The sequence below is a fragment of the Vanellus vanellus genome, assembly GCF_965231255.1.
Source record: "Vanellus vanellus genome assembly, chromosome: 5".
Classification (NCBI taxonomy): domain Eukaryota; kingdom Metazoa; phylum Chordata; class Aves; order Charadriiformes; family Charadriidae; genus Vanellus; species Vanellus vanellus.
In genome coordinates this window covers 57,867,117-57,888,681 of record NC_138910.1, presented here as the reverse complement: position 1 = coordinate 57,888,681, position 21,565 = coordinate 57,867,117, and the positions used below count along the sequence as shown (strand labels likewise).

At 36.7% G+C, this 21,565-nt stretch overlaps 1 protein-coding gene across 1 annotated transcript; it reads right to left on the bottom strand.

The window, feature by feature from the left end:
* Positions 1-349: 349 nt before the first annotated feature.
* Positions 350-21,212, bottom strand: WDR47 (WD repeat domain 47). Its single transcript, XM_082483516.1, has 14 exons — positions 21,052-21,212; positions 19,428-19,511; positions 18,786-18,870; positions 16,336-17,138; positions 13,361-13,484; positions 11,113-11,291; positions 10,740-10,997; positions 9,959-10,034; positions 8,599-8,756; positions 5,013-5,182; positions 3,917-4,087; positions 3,391-3,522; positions 2,431-2,649; positions 350-1,777 (listed from the first exon to the last, which is right to left on the bottom strand). Exons 1-14 carry the CDS (start codon positions 21,207-21,209, stop codon positions 1,635-1,637), a joined length of 2,760 nt encoding a protein of 919 aa, XP_082339642.1. The 5' UTR covers positions 21,210-21,212; the 3' UTR covers positions 350-1,634.
* Between the last annotated feature and the right edge of the window lie 353 nt (positions 21,213-21,565).

Below are 21,565 nucleotides of genomic sequence, written 5' to 3'. Positions count from 1 at the left end.
CTGTAAAGCACAAGCAATATAATTCATTTAAGGAAATTAGTACTTAGCTGTGGTGCTAATTAAGAAGTCTGCCAGCTTTGACCACATATGGACAACTGGAGGAACAGAATAATCAGAAGTTGTATTTTCCTCCAGAGCAGCATTAGGACCTTAACCTATGTGTCCAACACAGAAAAATAAACAGACTTTCAGCTCTATGCTACTGCATTATTTATTACTTACCACACTGCAGAGTCAGATACTTGAAAATGGTATCAACGATCTAAAGTCTTTTATAGTTCTAGGCATACAACACATTTTGACGTATGGTTTAATTATAAATTGAGAATCCAAAATAACACGAGATAACTGCAGGTGTTGGAGGTCTTTATTGAGATTATAGCACAGATACACTTCTATAGTTACCTTTCCACTTTTATACGATAGTTAAAAATGCTTGCTACGGTGCACATATAATTTAGTAACCAAGAGAATCCGAAACTTAACTGCAGTTCAAATAAATAAATAACCTAATGTTTAAGGTTTATATTTTAAAAAGTAAAAGAAACTGTACAATATGAAAATATAACAATACATAAACATTAGAATCTAAAGTTTCATAGAAATAAAACTGCAGTTTCCCCATACATAAACAGTGCAAGAAATAAAATTCAGATAAGTTTCTGAACTGGGAATTCAAACAACTTAATTCTTAAATTATCATGCAGACATAGCATTTTAAGCCATGCTGGTTTCTATAATAGCATTAATGGTATCCTGTTTACTTGAAAAACTGATAGCCATTAAGCTCACTGTGACAACTGCTGCCAATCCACTCTTTTCTACAGTACATTATACACAGAGGTATTCTGTTGCATTCAAAAAGTAAAATATTACATGTTTCTACAGGAAAAAAAAGTCAATATTTTACTTTTTCCCCCCTCCAACTTATTAGCTTGTTCAAAACAACATCGCATAGTAAAAACAGCAACATTTCCCCCAGTTTAGATGAAAGAAACAAACAAACAAACAAACAAAAAAGAACCCACACTACATGATGGACTGTAATCAAGATGTGGTTACTGCCTAGTCACCTTTAAAGTTTAGAATTTATTACTAAAAAAGTTGAAACTGTGGAGGTGTTATAAAGTTTGACCTCTTGTTGAGAAGTGATGAATATAATAAACCTGAAAAAACAGTGGAAGTAATTTACCGTGTGTGTGTGTGTGTGTGTAGCTAGCTACATACAGACTCGATTAAAGCAGTGTTCAACTTAAGTTTCTGTATAAAATTCTCATTGAGGCAAAGACCAAGGAATGCAATTAATACCAAACTGTAAACACGTCATTCAGGTTACTTTGAGTGCACATCAACAACATAAGAGTTCTCCTCATAGACTTTGGCAACAAGACTACAATAGGTCACAGCAGCATGAGTTCACATGGAAGACTGAAAGCACTGCAAAAGAAGTATACTAAAAACACCAAGACCTCCTAAAAACCAGAAAGATCTGAGACAAGTGCCCCTCCTCTTGCTATCACACTCTCCTGCTCAGTTGCTGCTCTCTCAATGCCTAATTATTATTACTTTGTTTTTACAGTTGTGTAGTCTCAGGTGTCTGTGCTTTAGCTGCATAGGTTGCCTTTGTTTGCACTCTACCCATTGTAGGTCCAAAGGGTTACAGTTCTGTCTGCAGAAGACGACAAGAAGGAAAGATCTTGTGTATGCCATCTGCATTGAATAACTTTGTCCTTGTGCTCTCCTACCACCATAAGAGGAAGCTGCTTCGTGAGGTCCCCTGTGGCAGAGGAACAGAAATTGTTAGTCGTTTCATTAATTTATACCCCAGCAATATGGTTTTGGGTTTCTCCCCTGGCCCAGTTTGTTTAGTAAAGCTTACATATGTGTTTCACCTTATAAAGCATACTTGACCCCTCTTCTCTCTCTCTCTCTCTCACGCACACAGAATGAGAGCCCCAGAGTTTTGGTTTTAGGCATTACTGGACACAGTACAACTTTAACTGTCAGGTATTCACAATTTTTAAATAATATGATTAAAATTTAAGGGTCAAGTCTATTAGATATACCAAATATCTTCTCTCTTCTTAACTCTTCCCAATAAAAATAAGCTATTATTATTACACTTTTTTTTTTTAAAGGGACAATTTTATGAATGCTGCCTGAAAGCAATGGCCATCTCATCAGGCAACAGTGTTAATTAGTTCTTCTGTCATAATCAGACCCTCCTCCCCAAACAAGATTTAGTTCATAGCCTATCATCTCAGCAACACAACTGGCCAATTGTGAGCAGACACATTTCAAACCCTTCACAGCTCTACTATTTTCTTCCCCTTTTACTAAAATCTGATCTTCGAACCAAGTTCTCCTATAGCTTCAATACTAAAAAGCACCGAATTGAAAATTAAGCTAGTATCCTTTTCAGTATGTTACCTTGCAAGTCTGTCACTTTTATTTTCATATCATATGATCCTGTGAGCAAATAGTGTGCCCCTGGAGAGAAGCGAACAGAACGAACATCGCTGGAATGAGGATGATAGCTCTGCACCATTCGTCCTCCTCGAATATCGTACAACATACAGCTAGAGTCCTCTTGTCCTGTAGCCAGGAGACGACCACTGGGATCAACAGCTACTGAGGCTACAGCACTTCCTACGAGAGAAAAAAAAAACAACCCAAACAACACACATTATACTTACGTATATTTGTGCAAATAGCCAACTTTTTTTAAAAAAAGAATATACATTTTATAAGAATACTGAATGTTGGCCTTAAATTTAAGGTGAACATACCTAGCTACTGTTATCTTAAAATAAGAACACCTTTACATTCCAGAAGTTAAATGGTAGCAAAACCACTATTAAAGCTGCAGGAGAAGAAGTATCTGTTTCCTCACAGGAAAGAAATTCACTCTTTATGAAATAATGTAGAATAATGCAGGAATCCCCCCAGCCCCCGTTCTAATTTACTGCCCCCCAAAAGGTTTCAAGAAACAAATCTGAACCCAAGGAGTTCTTAAAAATCCTTTTGCAGATTTCTATAGAGTATGTTGACAACTTGCAAAAGTGGCTGCTCCTTCCCACCCCTTCTTTTGATTCTGAAACAGTTATCTTGTGTCTTGTTTTATTTTAATGTACTTGGAAGTGTCTTTGAAAAATCACAAGGCAAAAAACTAGCCAACTTTTGAAAGGAAATGTGACTTTAAAGAAAAAAAACAAAGCAACCACAACACAAAACACATAGGTAAAGATACCCTCACAACTTCTCCCTTTTAAAGCCAAGCCTCCATCCTGTGATGCAAAAAACCACCCTTACATTCACTGTATACTACTTAGACATCTTTAAAAAATATTTTTATGCAAGGATGATCAGAAGCACAATAACAAGTCTTACCTGTCCCATGAAATGTTGTTCCCACCACACGAACACAGCTTGGCACTCTCAGATCCCAGAATCTTACAGTCTTGTCTTGGGATCCAGATGCAATCATCCAGCCGCTCCACGTATAAAGTGCTAAAATATGACCTGTGAACAAGAAGACTTCTTCATTTGATTACACATCATTAGTCAAATAATGAAATATTACAGTTCTGATTATATTTTTGCATTCAGAGATTTAACAGTCCTATGGAAAACCTGCACGTTGCACGATCTAAAATGCCAACAGGGTAAGGCAATAACCAGCTTTGCATCGTCTCTGCAAGGAAATATGCGCTCTCTCCATTAAATTAACAGCCGATACATTTAAAAACAATTATTTCCCACCTAAATACCTCAAAAGCAATTTGAAGAGGAAAAAAAAAAAAAAAGTCTTGCTAGAAAGAAAACCCCAAAGACATTAAAAACCCCCAAACCAACACCTTCATTAGAATATAATACAGACTTAAAAAGTTGGAGAGAGAAGCAACAACATACATACCCGTGTGACCACTGAGAGCATGCAGGCCTTGTCCTCGCTGACAATCTGTTGTGTAAATATTACAGTCCCCTGCTCCAGCACTTATTAAAATAGCACCACCACTTTCTGGGCCTTCCATAAAAGCAAGGTCTCTGATTGTCCCATCATGCATGCTGAATTCCAAATCTGGTCCTACAATAATTTAAAAATCCAGGCACAAAATGAGACATACTTTGTTTACCACTGTTACTCCTGCAATCTTTAAAGCAGCTACAGTGATAACAGACTATTTTAGGCAAGGGCGGGTATTCTACCAAGTATAAACACTGTTGTGCGCTTTCCATAGAACACACTATTTCGGTTACTAGAGTTGAAATAAGAATCTTATTTCTATTGAGTGTTGCTTGAGCTGCCTACAGTTCCTAAAGCTTTGAGAAAGGTACACGGACCATCTCTGCGGCCAATTCCAGGCAAGGTTTATAGAGTACATTTATTATTTTTTGTAAACTATGGTAAACTAAAAAGGCTTTCTCTGACAGGAGGGAAGGATCATTGAGAACACTGAACTACACAGGACAAGGTAACCCAAGTTCAAAAGAGAAAAGATAAGAGCCACATTCAGTGTGCTGATTAGGAAGGTTGGGCACAGAAAATAGTATTTGCTGGGAAAGAAGCCTTAGACTTCTAAGATTGGGAAGAAGATGACAGAACTAAGCAAGAAAAAGGGGAACTGCAAATAAATTCCTACTGATGGTCAAGAACTAGAGGTGGGTAAGAACATCTGGTTGTTCTACCATACCTGAAAAAAAAAACAACAAACAAACAAAACTACCAGAAGACAGCACAATACCAGAGAGTCTTGCAAAACAAAACCAAAATGCAAACAAACAAAGCCACGAAACAAACCCCGAAAGATAATCCCCAAACCCTCAAAGTAGCTCTTTGCTGGACAGAGACTACAATGAAGGTGAACAGGAAAAGAGATTAAATTAATTGAAGTATAAGAATAAAAATAACAAAACCTATTTACATAACCAATGTAATTTGAATGGTTTTGCCAAATATTGGACAAATAATTGAAAATAATTTTTTTAAACTAAATACACATACACACTACCTGTTGCATTACAAGCTTCTGCATTAAAAGGCAGTACTTTCACATATTTATCATTAGAACCGGTAGCTAACAGCTGTCCGCAGGGACTCCAGGCTACACAGTAGATTGATCCTTTATGATGCTTGTTCCTTTTGAAGCGAACTACAGGTTGTTTAGGAGTATTATAAGCACTGAAAAAAAAAAAAAAAAGAAAAGTGTCCAATTTCCTTTTATTTATAAGGAAATATTGTATTTATATTGTATTCTAAATTGAAAATACTATTTTGCTATTGTTTTAGGTAACAAGAACACATATGACTGTTTGCATTGAAACACATACATGTGATCTAAATAAAAGGATCTTCTCCATCCCATTTTCTCTGTTTTTCCTCATCTTCCCATTGTATTTGTGACTGGACATCCAAAAACCCCCAACCTTATGCAGTCCCTTGATCTATAAAGGGTTAATACAGATAAAATATAGTAATTACTACCTACATACAATTAAAGCTTATCCCCAGAGTCCTAAATTGGTGAGATTTTTCTCTACGTCCTTCACACTTCAACATCTTGAATTTTTGGACACTTTTGACTGTGGTTGAGTTCAATTAAGCAACAGTAGACCAACAGAGCTCGTAAGGCACACACTATCTATGGCGGTACCCAGCGCAAGTGGCATGACTAAAGGCTTGGTCTGGGACTAAACTGCAGATTGGAAAATCCAGACTCCTGAAAGAAGAAAGCAGAAGCCTGTGTAACCTCTGTGTACGCACAGAGAAAGGTGTCCCTCTTCCAGTTTTCCACCCACTAGACATAATCCCTAACTGCGGATTGTGTGGTATGACAGCATAATTATATGCCTGGGATCCATATACTTGTGTTTGGGGCTGTTGTGTCTAGTAATACTGTAACAATAAAAATTGAGGCCTGCTGTTTTATCCAAAAAGTTGTCTATGCCATCCTTGCTGTCAGAATGAGTGGGACTCATCAAGCACTTCAAGGTGATAAAGGATCAAGAAAAATGCTTCTGTGTTAACCCTGCCTGGGAAGGCACACGAAAACACTGCCCCAAATCAAGTACTGTCTCCTTATTGGCCATTAAATAAAAATAAATAACAAAACCAACAAAAAATACAAAAAAGCAAACTCATACATGTTCATCATTATGAGCTATGCATTGGATATTATTTGTTGAATAAAGTCCCTCTCAAAGCTCCACTCAACTACTAGAAAAATCTAATACAGCAGTCTGTGCAAGACAGACACGTTCACAATTATATGTTAATGCAGGAATCTTCACTTATTTCTGAAACCAGATCAGCTTTACACATGGCTGAAATAAAAGGAACAGTCCCATTGATATACATTTCCTCTCTTTCAATCGATTAATTTCCTACAACATTATTTCTCTCTTCCCATAGGGGGAAGCAGTCGAGTAGTTAAGTATTGTTGTATCAGCTCCATCAACATTCACTCCAGTAACATCAGCAACAGAAGTTCAACAAATTAAATTGCTATTGAAAAATTCAGAAACCATACTATAAATACTTGACCAAAAGCAGCAGAGAGAAAAAACAGAAGACAAGTATCTATGTCTGTTTAAAAACTTTAGAAATAAACATGGCTTTACTAAAGAGCACTAAAATAAATCTACATGGAAGCTAATTTTATTTTGTTGCCAGAGAGGAAATCCATGACAGATTAGCCTAAATCAGGATCACCATTCAACACACACTACAGAGCTTCCTAAATGGCCTAATGCCTTATATCACACTCAAGAGTTTGGATTCACAGCATTTGTTAAGAGGTGGAGACAGCAGCTAGGAATCATTGACTTTGTCAGGACATGGCAGCACCTGCCCAGCACAGAGACACGCTGCCAATCAACTGTGTGGAAGCACCATCATTATCTGAGCAACATCTGGAGAATAGTAACGCGTATCTATCAGTGTTTAGTCTCAAACATGTGAAAAAAGCACACTACTTTAGAGAAAGAGGGGGAAAAAAACAAACCACAAAACCAACCTGTCATGAACCATACATCAGTTTGAAGGACAATTTTAAAAACTTAAATACTGACAAAACTTTGATGTACAATTAAACAACTGCTATTTACTCTACACAACCATGGCTGTTTGAAAAACAAAGATTTTTGTATGTGTGTCTAGACTCAGGCTGTTACAAAGATTAGAATATCTTTAAGATAATGTAATCTCTCTGCTGACTTGTAAATCCCATGATGAAATGTTTTTGGCAGACTGTAAGCATAGTGAAAAAAATAATAAGAAGTTCAGAATTAAGGAAATCTCAGTATTCCTTTCATATGCAGATGCACTATGTCACTTTTCACATCAGATCATGTACTGTAGCTAGATGATATTAAGCCTGCAGAGTCAATCTAACTTTTCCCAATGGTTAGATTAAGTTGCGTGAGAGCAGAGTAAGTCAATAAGAAGGTGCCCATTCCACTAAAAATGTTTTGCACTGTTTACTAACCAAGAGGATGTTGTCTGAGCTTCAAGCCCAGCAAGCTGGCTTGCATTGGGTATCAGAGAAATCAACTTGTTTGTTTCATACATTGCCAATAAATATTTTGGAATTAAACTTCAAAGGCTACCTTACGGATGATATTTAAGGAGGAAAAGAAAAAAAGTCAGATTACTTTTTGAACACTTTGGAAGCCTGAATATGAGTCCTAATCCGGGAAGGTGTCCCAGATAAAGTCACTGGTTCATACTTGTAGCTCCTTCTGAAATTGTGAAGTTTTAGATGCCTGCACTTCCCCCCCCCCCCGAAAAAACAACGTAACTGGAGCAGAGACAGGGAGATGGTTATTGAGACGGTAATATTTATTTACAGCTGAAAAAGTGTGTCCCCCCCCCATTAAAAAAACCAAACCAATCATAGAATGGTTAGAGTTGGAGGGGACTTTAAAGATCATCTAGTGCCAACCCTCCTGCCATGGGCAGGGACACCTTCCCCTAGACCAGGTTGCTCAAAGCCCCATCCAACAGGTGGAAAAAAAAAAAACAAAATGGAAAAGACTAGGTGTACAGTAAATCGCAAATAGTGCTTTTCCTGTTAAGGAACCAGAGTATCAGGAAAACCATGTTTATAGTAACAATGGGCCAAAAAAACAAGCTCTGGCAAATTTTGCTGTAAAAGTTAAAGATGATATTGCTTTCACTACTGTCAAGTCTGTCCCCTGCCAGAAACTGCATCTCATGAAGCCCAGCTTATGCTGGCTTGGGAACTGACACATGCTTTCTCCCTCTTTTACAGCTGAAACATCAAAACCAGAAGCTATCACAGTAAACACAGAAAAGCCCACCTGCTGAGACAAAAGGAACACTTTTGTAAGGAAAAGCGTGGTATTGTGGTAAGGCATCTTGCAAGTAATACAAGAGAGCAAAAAGGTAGCCCACAAATATACAAATTCTTCGGTAGGTCATCTTATTTTTGTTTGGCAGTTCAGGTTTCTGAACTGAGTTAGCATTGCACTAATTATGACAACAAAAGAAAGTTATGAAATGTACAGATATCAGTAGGTATAGGAGAAAGAAGTGCTGATATACAGAAAAAGAAATAATTGTACAAGCTTTCTTACCTTGGGTCAATTACTTCTGGATAGGCACACACTCTCAAAGTTTTGGAGTTGGAGCCAACAGCATATAAACTCCCACTGGGATGAAAGGCTACAGCTCTGACTGCTTGTGTGTCTTCTAGAGTATTAATACAAATGAACTGCTTTTTTGATTTGTCATCCTGCATACAAGGATAACAGTCAAATTAGGTTCTTCAGCATAAAACTGGACAATTTAAAGTGCATGTGACTGTTTTGCAGAATAAAGTAAAACTATTGTGCCAAAGTATTAATAAGTAGCAGCACCAGGGTCAAGGAATAGCATACTTCAAAAAGTTCTTTTCTTCAACTAATTTGTACAGCTAACATTAGATTAACATTTCTCATTCTCCCTCCAGGCTTCCAACAGCTTTTGTTCTTGACAGCCCATCTCCAAAGCATGATATTGCAGTTTATTTCTGTGTAAACACATTTGATCTATGTGAAATTTGCAAAGGGAGCCAAGCTACGTTTTTAATGAAGAAAGTCCAGATCATAAACACAGTTTATAGAACAAATATAATACTAAACATAAGAATCAGTTTCTCACCCTGTAGATAACACAGTTATCACTAAATTATTATTAAGCTTTATTACATCATCCTCCAGACAACTTCATAACCACCCTTCTAAAATTTTGATTTTTATCTGATGCAGAAACTTTGGAATGTATTTATTGCAAAGTTATTTCCCTAAAGTTGGGCCATACTGACTGGAGTCCAACAATCAAAGTTTCAACCTGGAAAACACAAAACAGTGGCTGTAAAAGACATCCCATTGGAACCTCTATCGTACAAGGAGAAGCTGAGAAAGCTGGGATTGTTTGGCCTTGAGATCAGAAGGGTTTCTCAGGGTGCACATGTATGTGTGTAAATCTCAGTGTATATAAATACATGACAGGAGGACTAAAGAAGATTGAGCAAAACTCTTATCAGTGGTACCCAGTGAAAGGACAAGAAGTAATGGACATAAACTGAAATACAGGAAATTCCATTTATGCTTTTTTGTTGTTTTAAAAACAGTATGTGTTTTTAGGGTGGTCAGGCATGGGAACAGGTTGTCCACAGATGTTGTGGAGTCTTCATCCTTGGAGATACTTAAAACCCAACTGGACCCAGCCCCAAACAACCTGCTCTCATTAACTCTTCTCTGAGCAGCGGATTTGGACTCAGACTCCAGACATCCCTTCCAACCTTAATGGTTCTGTAATTCTGTAGGTACTGCATTAACCAAAATTCATTCTAAATATCTATTTATGATGAGAGGATGTCACATACTTGGGATTAAATATTGAATCTTGAATCTTGTGAAAACACAAATTGTAAAGGACAGTAAGAAAACTCACCTCATCACCTCTTGTCCTAGTTAAATTCCCTGGAGAGTCTTCCAACTGTGGCTGAGTGACAGCATGTTCTGATACCCTGTTTTGATTTGATGAAGAGTTTAAATTCACAACAAGATAGAAAAAACAAGAGCAGGGACAGATTTGAATATAAGTGTTTTCTCAACTAAAGTTACATTTTCAGTCATACTCTGAATGGACTAATTTATAGGGACAAGCATTATGCGTGCCTGATTCTTTATCGTGAAACTGTAATTTCTACATGAGGGTGCTGATTTTGCAGCAACTTGAGCCACTTAAAAAGTGAATGCAAGTTAAATACAATTGTTTTAATTCCATAACATACATACATATATATATATACACACACACGTGGAAAAATGATTGTTGCTTTCAGGTCAGCACTACCTTTAGTTAACAAAAGAAATCCAATTCCAACTCTACCCTGCCTGTGTCTCTGCCTAGTTTAGATTTAATAAAAAAAACTTCAGAAACTTAGCAGAACTCAAAATAAACAAGAACTATACATATAAGATGGCATAAAAAGTCTGAAATTAAAAATAAGCATAAAATGCAAACCATAACAAAGAACCACCATTTCTCGTGCATGCCATCAAACCAACCATGATAATGCCTACAAAAATATATAGAAAATGTTGATCATGAGCTAAATACCCCTAATCAATGAAAAATTAATTTGATAACTAAAAATAAATACAAACAGATATTCCCACAGTGCTCGGAGAAGGACATTTCTAGTACTGAACAGCGCCATGTAACTTACGTTTGATTCCCCAGTACAGGTGACTCTTCAGGAAAGGGTATCTGATTAGCTGATCCACGCTTCCGAGGAGTGCTTGTATTAACATTTTGGCTATCAGTCGTTACCCTCTGACTAGCATCTGAAGGTGCTGATGTAAAGTTACTTGCTGGACTGGCAGATGCATTCCCTTTGCTCCCATTATATTGCTGGCTAAGTGTTTGCACATCATTTCCAAGACTGTCCATACCTATATTTAATTCTCCTAGCTTCTGGATAGATCTAATAACAAATGACCGAAGGAAAAAAAAAAAAAAAAAAAGACCAAAACAAGTTATTATGCGAACCTGAGGAGGGATGGGAATGGATGGAGGGAGAAGCAACAAAACCGCCTAACCTGTTAAGAAACTGTTCAGTAAGATTCTGTTGCTGGTCAGCTCCATCTTCTTGATTTACACCTCCTTCCAACAACATTTGCTGGTACAGCTGTCGTTGTTGCTCTTTCTGTTCTAAGTGCTGCTGGTAACGTAGTCTTTGTCTATAATATTCCTGAAACTGCTCAGTTGAGTCACGAAGCTATAAAGGAATGAGTATTACTGATGAAAATTAAATAGTTAATTGCAATATTTAACCTAAACATTCACTTTCTGGTTCGTTATTTCAATACAGGCACCAAAAAGCCAACAGATTCTCCTCTGAGAAGCAATGCTTTCCTTCTTCCCTAAAACCAGATACAATTTACATATTAAAAAAGGAAATCACTGCCAGCCTGTGCTATTCACTGTTCCAGTAGTTCTGCCGTAATTCAGAAGGAGACTTTTCTTTCCTACAAAACTTCGTATTTACCAATGAGTATGAAAAAACAAGTAGTGAAAGAAGAAAACCCTGGTGGTGTTTTACTTTTGTTTGTTTTCAAAAGTGGCATCTTTGTCATCTAGTGATTCTAAGTTGTATAAGGACATCCTGATAACTTTGCACTAGTTCAGACAATTCATGCAGAGGAAATTTCTTTGTAATTATGAGCCTTTGCATTTCTTCTAAATAAAAATACTTGCATTATGATTTTGTGTTGTCTGACACAATAATTTCTTGTTTTATAATGGCTTTCCTAGCACTGTTGCATTTGTAAAAAGTTTATCACCTTAGGTTTCCCGAGACGAATACCTGCAATTTGGAAACTTTGAAGTTATCTTCAGAAGTCTAGAAAGCATTCATTCTATGTATTTCAAATATGTGAACTATTCCCCAGTCCTTGTGTTATAATCCCTCTAAGGAACAGGTATATTCTTGCCTATACTTCTTTCCATGACTGATACTTGTTTGTTGTAGTTGGATTCAATCCTTTGATCCTTTGGATTTTGTGTCATTACTACCCAAACTAACACCTAAACCTAAAATATTTTTTCCCAGATGCTCTATCCTATAAACCCTGGCTTCTAACTTGATCTCTCCAGGAACAAAGCAAAAATAAAGCTATGAAAAGAAACTTAAAGGAATTTTTAACTTGCACAGGTATACATATACACCACTAAGATGTGGAAAACAAAACAAGGTGAAATTGGACTAGGTACTACATTCTTTTCTACTTGCCTATAACAGCCTGGCCAACATCTTCACCTACAGCACAGCACCTCCTGTCTTCATTCTCTCCTATAAATACTGCGTCTGTTTTTTTGCCTTTTGAAGCCTGCTCTGTTATACATCTAGCTAGGCTCTTTCCTCCCTCCCCTGATTCCCAATGTGCATACACAACACGGTTGCGGCAGAGATGTTACTCAGCAAGGCCCTGACAGGGAGTGAAGTCCTCAAGTTTGGAGGACTTTGTTAATCCTCCAATAGGCCCCATTGCTTCACTCAAGTATCCTAAGTCTACAAGGATACAGCCCTGTCAAGACTAGACTGGTTTTCAGTACCATATAGGTGTCATAAGCCCAGACAAAGTTTACTTAAGAAAATCAAACTGGAGTCTGCAAACAAAACAGGCTGCATACTCAATGTTATTCATCATTACTGAATTAAAAGACAGATATTTAAAACTGTGGAAAAAGGACTGTATGGGTAACTGTTTTCATTGTTCCCTACTGAACTATTACTTCACTTCCCCCATATTGCTCATAAGGAGAAAAAAAAAAAAAAAAAAAAAAAAGGATAGCCAAGGCACAAGCCTTCAAAGATGAATCAAAAAAAAAGTTGAGCTATTGGATTCTGAACAGCAAAGATACATTCACTAGGGAATTATCCAATGAAACTTGGTGTTAACAGCAAAAATTGCAGGCTACATGCCAGATTCCTTGCTAAAATAGTACAAGGATTCTTAAGCATTGTTTAATCTAACAGTACTGGCTTTCAGTACTGCAAAGCATTTTTTTTAAAGATATACACAACAGTTTAGCAACACCACTGATGTGAGAAGGCACACTAATCAGCTGCATTACAGACTCAGATGACAGCAGAACTTTATACAATAGGAAAAAAAAAAAGTAGTTTCTTATACAAGATGCAATATGGTATTTTCACTATTGTAAAAACAAGATTCAAAGCAACCCATTGTCATGCACGAAGTTCTCAACACAAAGGCAAATCATTATGAAGTGATCAGAACACAGCTCAAAGGACCTCATTATTTTTAAACAAACAACCACTACCTCATTTTTTTCTTGTTTGGCTGATCCCTGACTCTGTGCTCCATTAACTGGTTCATTTTCTGGAACTGAACTCTGGCACGAAGTCTCACTGCTGATGGGATGCTGTGGCTCCACGGGAGTATCACTTCTTGCAGCAACATGGAAGAGAAGAGAAGCTCAATTGAGAAAAATGAAGAGTAGAAAATTCCCTGGTAAGTAGAGAAAGATAACATTCTAAAGTAACATCTGATAACACAAGTGTGCAAACTTCTTAAGTCACGTAAAACTGCAGATATTGCTTAGGAAGAAAACGTCACTTGCAATGTGTTACACTAAACAAAACAAAACCCCTAACAAACAAATAACAGACAGTCAGTATGCTTTGTCCCCACATTTTCCAAAAAAGCCTTATCACTGTGGGTTATCCAAATTCCTTGTTTTCTATCTCGAATTATACACCCTTTAACTAGGAAGTTATTCAAGATCTCCCATTTTCAAAGCATTTATGTGCACAGAATGTATCAGATATACTATGTGACTAGTGTCTATACAAGATGTCAAGATGTTAGTATCATTACCACTATCGATCTAAATTTAAACTATACTTAACATCCATCAGCTCAAATATTCCTGAAAGTGATACAGAGGCAACTGTTTATATCATTTTTTTCTATTCTTGTGTTACATAAGTAACACATAAGTATTTCTGCACAAAATTCTTTCCAAAATGCTTCAGCAATGAGTAAGCGTGCGGAACACATTAAAAGCCCTGGATTCCCATCTTCAGTTTTGTCAACTTACAAACTCCTCTTTACCCAGTGACTTAGAGCAAAGGCCTTTAAGAAGTTATTTTGAACTTTTTGGGTATAATAACAGAAGTAACTTAGCTGACTAAAAGACAAGTAATTGCTTGCTAAATACAACTTATAAAAGAAATATCATATTTCTGTCATGTACAAGATGCAAGGGCCAGACTTACATAAAGCTAAGCTTCCCCCCTTGCAAATATTGCCATTTAAGTTGGACACTTAATGTGAAGTTGGATTTTTTCTGAAAAACTTAATGCCTTCTTGAAAACTATGGGTCTGGCCCCTTAATTTAATTCTAACCTTCAAGAGGTTTATTATTTAATGGAAAAATACGTTAAGATCTATCAACTTCACTTAACATTACATACAAATGCCTACACAAAGAAAAACTGCAGCAATTTACCATTTTATTTAGCCTAAAAGATAACTCCATTTATTTGTGCGGAACTAATCCAGTACACTAAAACTGATAAAGGAAACAAACTTTCCAGAATGGGTTTTAACATTGGTCCCTGGACTACATGCACAAATGTTTGTGCACACAGATGAGTAAAATTCATTAGTATCTTCAGGAAGTATACTTTTTAAAAATAGAATTCAAGATATAGTTCCATAAAACTTAAGCTATCTGCAAACAAACTCCAGTTGTGAAGAGGCTGGTAAAACCAAAGATTTAGAGTTGATCATTTAGAATCAAACATTTCCTCTCCCTGGTGACAAGTGATAGGACAAGAGGAAATGGGTTCAAGTTATGTCAGGGGAGGTTTAGATTGGATATTAGGAAACATTTTTTCACCAAAAGGGTTATTAAACATTGGAATAGGCTGCCCAGGGAGGTGGTGGATTCGCCATCCCTGGAGGTGTTTAAAAAAAGGGTAGATGTGGTACTTAGGGACATGGTTTAGAAATGATTTTGTCAGGGTAGGTTAATGGTTGGACTTGATGATCTTAAAGGTCCCTTCCAACCTCAGCAATTCTATGACACAAAATATCTCCTTTCAAGATAACCATGAAGAGAATGTATTGAGACATAGATTAGTGCAAAAATTTACATTGTTATTGGTGAACTGACATCAGTATGATGGTGGTTTTGGCCCTTTTACTGAGTTTAGTTACAGCTGCTCTTTATCATAACACAAGATACAAAACGTTGCTGTAAGGCAAAACTCATAGCCAATGTCACCAACTGTGGCCAGGACTGAACAGCACTGCTCTAGAAGTGTCCTCTGCTGGCCAGTGCACCCAACTGCAGTGCTGGTTACCCACCTGGTTCTCTTAAGAGGCAAAAGAGCTGGCAGCTGCTTTCTAGAGAGGCATGGATAAAACATTTAGAAAGGGGGAGAACTGCTGATCAAAATAAAGGCCAAGCAAAAACATGATGAGAAGCTCTTAATCGACAAGTACCACTTCTCTTGGTTACCCGCACCTCTCTCCCAGAAGGTAAAAAGCACAAAGTTTTGATACAGGCTTTGATTCATAAGGAAGGAGAGAAGTCAGTTTTGCAGCCTACATTGCATTAAAAGAAGTTACTAAAGCATTTACCACTATGATAACCCAACTATCTCCAAGTCCAATATAAAAAACATAATACATTCGTCAGTCTTATTCAGATTTGTTCTGGAAAACAGTAAGTAAATATTTAAGCTGAACTACTATTGTTAAGTGATAGAGGAATGTTACAATAATGGCATATAGTCATTTCCACTGACTTCATTTGGACTATTTCTATATGTAAATGTTTGAGGTATACTTAATCATTTACGGTGTCAGGACCAAAATTTACAGACACCCGAGGACAGAACAGGATGGGAAAAGAAGATGGAGTTACAGCTATTCCACAGTCTCCATTTATTTATCCAGAATGAAAGAATTCAGTAATACTGAACAGAAATCTTAGCGAGACTCTGTTACATAATCAGAGTATATTTGTGTTCTGCACTGGAATTTCAACTTTAAGAAAGCCCAGACTGAATCCATAGACTTCAAGACCAAAGATGAAAATTTACTTTGATCATAAAAGTGTACGGAAGAAAACCCCATGTATAGAGTTTTAATTACAACAGAATTTAAACAACCAAATTATGTTTCAATGTTACAATTACGTTCAAAGTTACAGCGCAGGTAAGAACCCAGTAACATAAAGCGCAACATAAGCCAAGGTAAAAATAAAGCTATAGCTGCACTTACCGCTCAGGTGACTCTTCAAAAATGCTGTGGCACTCTGTATTCTCAAGCATGAGACTTCGGCTGAGATTCTGTACTCCTGGGTAATGGAAATTAGCAAAGGAGTGCGACATTGGAGAAGTTTTGGTCCCGAGGTCTGTGACTCGTTTATCGTGATTCGTTAATCCACATGACAGCCCATCTAAGGCGGGGTTTAAGGAGCGGGTCATGTAAGCGTCTGCTGACTGAGGCCGTCTCATTGGGGATGATGGATAAGGAGAAAGTTTGCTGATAAGAGGTGTCAAAAGATCAGCATATGCAGCTTTTGTAGGCTTCAGGAGTTTATCGACATGAATATTAAGCATCTTTTGTTCAAAAGCACAAGAAAAAACAGTAGCTGGCAGATTCTGCAGCCACGATAACAAGCTAAGGTCCAAGTCATCACACCCATTACCACACAAGAGATCAATGCCCAGCAATACTTCACTTTCTGTGATTTCTTCTCCTGTTGCTTTACTCTGACAGAATTCCACACAACACTCATAAAGCAACCCCTTCATCACAAGCTGAAATAAACGATTGTTACTTGCTTTGAAGCCAGCCTCACTCAGTTTCCTATCGGCAGGAATAAACTCTGCCACCATGACGCAGGCTTCTTCAAAGCAGTGAACCCGTGCAGTGCTGGGATTCCAGTCCTTGAATTCTGCGTGGTTGGTCAAGCGAGGCAGCGTCAGCAGCAAGCAGAGTTTACTATAGTCTTCCTTAGAGGGACAATATTCTTCCAGCGCATGTAGGCACTGTACAGCCTCTCGCATTGTAAATTCCAGCTACAGAAATATTAACATTAACAGAGTAGTTTGTAGTACTTATGTTTCTACAATAAAACAGTAAGTTGAAGAACATGCCGTAGCAGAATTTCTCCACTATCATTCCTTTATTACTACTACTGTTTATATTTTAATTAAAACAGTATGCAATATAGAGTCCAAAACTGCTGATGCAAATGTAGTTACAACAGAGCCAAATTTCCGGATGCTCTGACTTCCTGAAATCGCCCCCAGTCCCATTTTCTACAGATCTACGGAACTTTTTCACGTCACTGCAGGTTTGATAGGCCTAAAATTTTAAATCTGTAGCTAAACAGCTACAATTCTATTGTAGAACAGAAGGTTACTTCCATTCTCAAAGCCAACTGAAGTTTATTTCTCTTTTTTTTATGTCTATGAAAAGCTACTAGCATGTTATAAAAGGCTTGTAGATTTCTCTTGTTTCCAGAGATTAGCAACTTTGAGTTGTCTTTTATATTGAGATTTTCTGTTCTTCAATCAAAAATGTTAAAGTTCAAAAAGTTCTCAGAAGGTAAGACCTCCAAATGAATAGAGGTCTTTAGCAGAAAGCTTATTGACAGCTAAAAGCCAAGAACCACATTAAATACACATAACTTGATATTTTTAGTTATAAAGATTTAAAAAAATAATACCCCCCCCAATTATCCATGTTACCTAACTTCCGCTCAATACAGAAGCCTTTCAACCACAACATGCTAACACATTTAGTTACATTCAAAACAAAAAATAAAGGACGTAAATCTGATTTTTTTTTTTCTCTACTGCTATCTAGTAACAATAAACAGATTGAGCGATTAGAGGAATAGTACACCTTCCCCTTATAACTACATATAAAGACTTTTAGCTTTCTCTACACTATCAAGAGAAGACTCTGCAGTACTATGTATGCGTAATGGGACAGAGAATTAAAATCAATTCAGTTTGGAAAACGAAATAAATTCTCTTAAAACTACTGGCATTCTTAATTTTTAAGTTCATAACATTTTTGTTAGAAATTTGGTATTCCTGTATTATCAACATAGATTAAAAACTACAATTAATTTCACAATCTGCGCATCTTCTTTGTCAGTTTCAGTTAATGTCTCTTTCCACATTGAAAACTTAAGTTCGCAACTCCTGCTGTTTGCACATTTAACTGAATCAGTCCTTTGTGAACACATCTGTTCCCTCCAAAGAAACAACTGTGTCCTTTTCTCTAAAAGCAACAGTTTAAGTTTAATTAAGTTTAAGATTAATTCAAATTGGAATCTTTCACCTGGTCCTGATTATGACAATAAATTTCCATGATTCTGAGGCTTGCTTCAGAACTCTTGAAAAATAGAGCCAGTGCTTCAGCATAATGGTGTAAATTAAATCTCAGGATCAGGACCACAGACATGGCATATAGTCACTGATCTATGCTGCTAAGTTTCACACAACCTTTGTGTACACAATTCTACTTGAGACCTGGAAGCTGCATTCATTTCCAAAGGATACCAATTACATTTTCCATTGTTTATGAAACCATTTGGTAATAGTTAAAATTTGTGTATTTGGTGCTGGGAGCTTCTGCTTTGCCTTTAATCAGAATATCTCAATAGGCTTCTTCACAAGGAAAAAAAATCCCAAAACAGAGACAATTCTTACATGCTGAGGCTCATCTTCTGCTGACATCGCATTGTTTACACATAAGGCTTCCAAGAACTTCTGCTTCATTATAATGTAACGAAATCTGCAGGTGAGAAGTGAAATACTATACATCTTGATCCAGTAGCTAAATATCCTTTTAGAAACAAGCAGGGTATTTTACAGCTAATTTTTGAGTTAGGCATAGAAATTGCAATGACAAGGAACTCTAAACTCAAATTTTAACAAATTGGTAACCACAAAACTATATTTTAACAGGAAATGTCTTTTTCAATTATTGCTTTCAGAAATATTACATTTAAAATATTAGAAGGCTAATACGAAAAAAACTATAGCAATCATGCTCATTTCTTAAATAGAAATATGACAAAGCAGCCAGATGTAAAAACATGCACCATATTGCTAAAGTGTATAGCAAATGAAAACTCACTACAGATTGTATGCCTGTATTTTTCATAGTTCAAGTTAAAGAGACACATGCACAGACTTTAGGAACAGTATACACATTAGAAAAAAAAACAGAATCTAAGGTAAAAAACTTAGAACTACTGCTTGCACACACAATACTTAGAAATTTATGTATTTTCCACACCTAAAAAAAAAAAAAATAAAAATCAAACTCTGACATACATTCTATTTTACCTTTTCTTGTCGAATTTTTCCATACATTCAAGAGGCTGAATAAATTGAAGAACCTCATCCCACTGACCATCAAGAATCAATTGCCTAGTAAAAGAAAGAGTCACTACTTTAATTTCACTGGACAAGAATATCCTTCCTTTTATGTAAGCAGCTCATTTAAAAACACAAATCATTTAAATATACAACAGGTGATCAGCTTGCTTTGAAAAATTAATGCTTCACACAGATGGCAAGATGACTGCCTGATGTGACTAGTAATAAGAGCAAAATTCAAGTCCTTTCTCAGTATTTTGTAACAACAACCGCATACAAGGACAAATACTAATTAATTTTAAAGGCACACCAAAAAGGACAAAAATGTCCTGTGTTTCCTGCTTTAACTGTAACTCTTATTGTAAAAAAAAAAAAAAAAAAAACTTACTTGAAGAGTACAATGAATACATCCTGAAGAATGAAAGCAAACTTAAAAATGAGTTAGTGTTCATTGTAGAAATACTACTGGGCCTATTTTATAAGGGCAGGGAAAACACACAACTCCCATGTTAAGAACATAAGAGGAACAGCTTGGCAGGAACTATGTCAGCACAAGAGCTCTAGCTCCGAGACTAGTGGGTTAGACTGCGCAGGTGGGTTAGTTCAATTTCTTCATGCTCTCATACCACACACAGGAGTTCTCTATGACAGGCCCAGATCTACAAGGGAGGAGCGAGTTTCTTATTAGAGGTACACTCCAACTAAGCTAAGAATGAAACAAACGGGATTAATAACTTTAATCTTTCTCTAATTCTTCTTTCATTTTATTCCAATATCCATAATTTTAAGCAAAAGGGAAGCCACGTGAGAAATCTCGTTCAGTGGCAAAATGTATTTTTTAATGTTTTAAGAACAGCTGGGTAAGTTATTTTCTCATGCTTCTACAAAGTTAAGTACCCTCAACATGAAATAACGTGCATCTGCAGTGACTCCTTTTAATAATTTTGAGGGCAATATGATGAATATCACACTAACTTTCACGCCTTGATGACAGCAGAGACTCCTTTCATTGTTAACTTAGAGAGATCTATGTATTATTTTGAAATGCAGATAATATTTTTTGGAGAAAAGCTTTAGAAACCACTCCACTTATCCTGGATCTTAGCACTAGGATATTGTCAAAGTATTTTATTTATTTTACAAATCAATGAACTACATATTCAGTTCCATGTGACACAGTAAACAGATAATAACAGATCACTGCTGCCAACAGAAGATCTTGCCCTCCCATCCTATTCCGGCTCGTGTGCTTTCCCTGATTTACCCTGCAATAGCACTGGCACTGCTTAAGACTTCTTCCCACTTCAGTTCATTAGCGTGTCAGAAAAACAACCAAGTTAAAATGGACAAGCAAATAAAAAAGAAAATCCAACTCTAAACCCATGTTGATGATGCCTCGTCTGTTACTTCAGGTGGCTCACAGAAGGTCATTAACTTCAGAGCTGGACCACAGAATTGGGATCAGGAAGAAGCAGGATATGATGAGGGCATAGCACCTCCTGCTTAGTGGCACAGGGCTGCCCACAGAATCACGGTCCAACTGTATGTTTTCATATATGTGCTATTTAAGCACCAGAGAAAGAAGTCCTACCTTAGAAAAAGCATGTCATCTGAAAACAGGCCATTAATGACCCCACTTTCTTTCTCAAGTGCTAGCATACTGATATGAAGTTTCCTTGAGTTCAGAAAATCTAGTATTAGTTTAATTATTTCAGCTTCTTTAACATTCACTGTTTCTTCAGCCGTCATGATGGCAGCCTAAAAGGGAAAAGAAGTGAGATTTTTAGCTATGATCAATATCTTATTTTATGCTTCGTTAACAAATGTTGGCTACTAAAAAGCCTAAAATTACAGTTTTACAAGACAGATTATAACATTACAAAAATTAAATAGCCAAGATTAGGAAATTTATTTTAGGAGGCTAATTATGAAGCCACAATTAAGACCTAACAATGCATCTGCATTTTTTTTTTATTTCTGTCCTATGCACACACAGGGGCCCAAATAAACAAATCCACCAAGAGATCATTCCTCCTGCAGTGCGAAAATATTGTGCTTATCAAGACTGCAGTATGTAAAATTTTCCTTTCTGAAATGCAAACAGT

Excerpts from the sequence above, each read along its gene's own strand:
- WDR47 (XM_082483516.1), bottom strand. The coding sequence starts at position 21,209 with ATGACGGCTGAAGAAACAGTGAATGTTAAAGAAGCTGAAATAATTAAA. Across the intron at positions 19,512-21,051 it reads GATGACATGCTTTTTCTAAG|GCAATTGATTCTTGATGGTC; the intron begins GTAGGACTTCTT and ends TTCTTTTACTAG. Across the intron at positions 13,485-16,335 it reads TTTGAAGAGTCACCTGAGCG|TGATACTCCCGTGGAGCCAC; the intron begins GTAAGTGCAGCT and ends TGCTGCAAGAAG.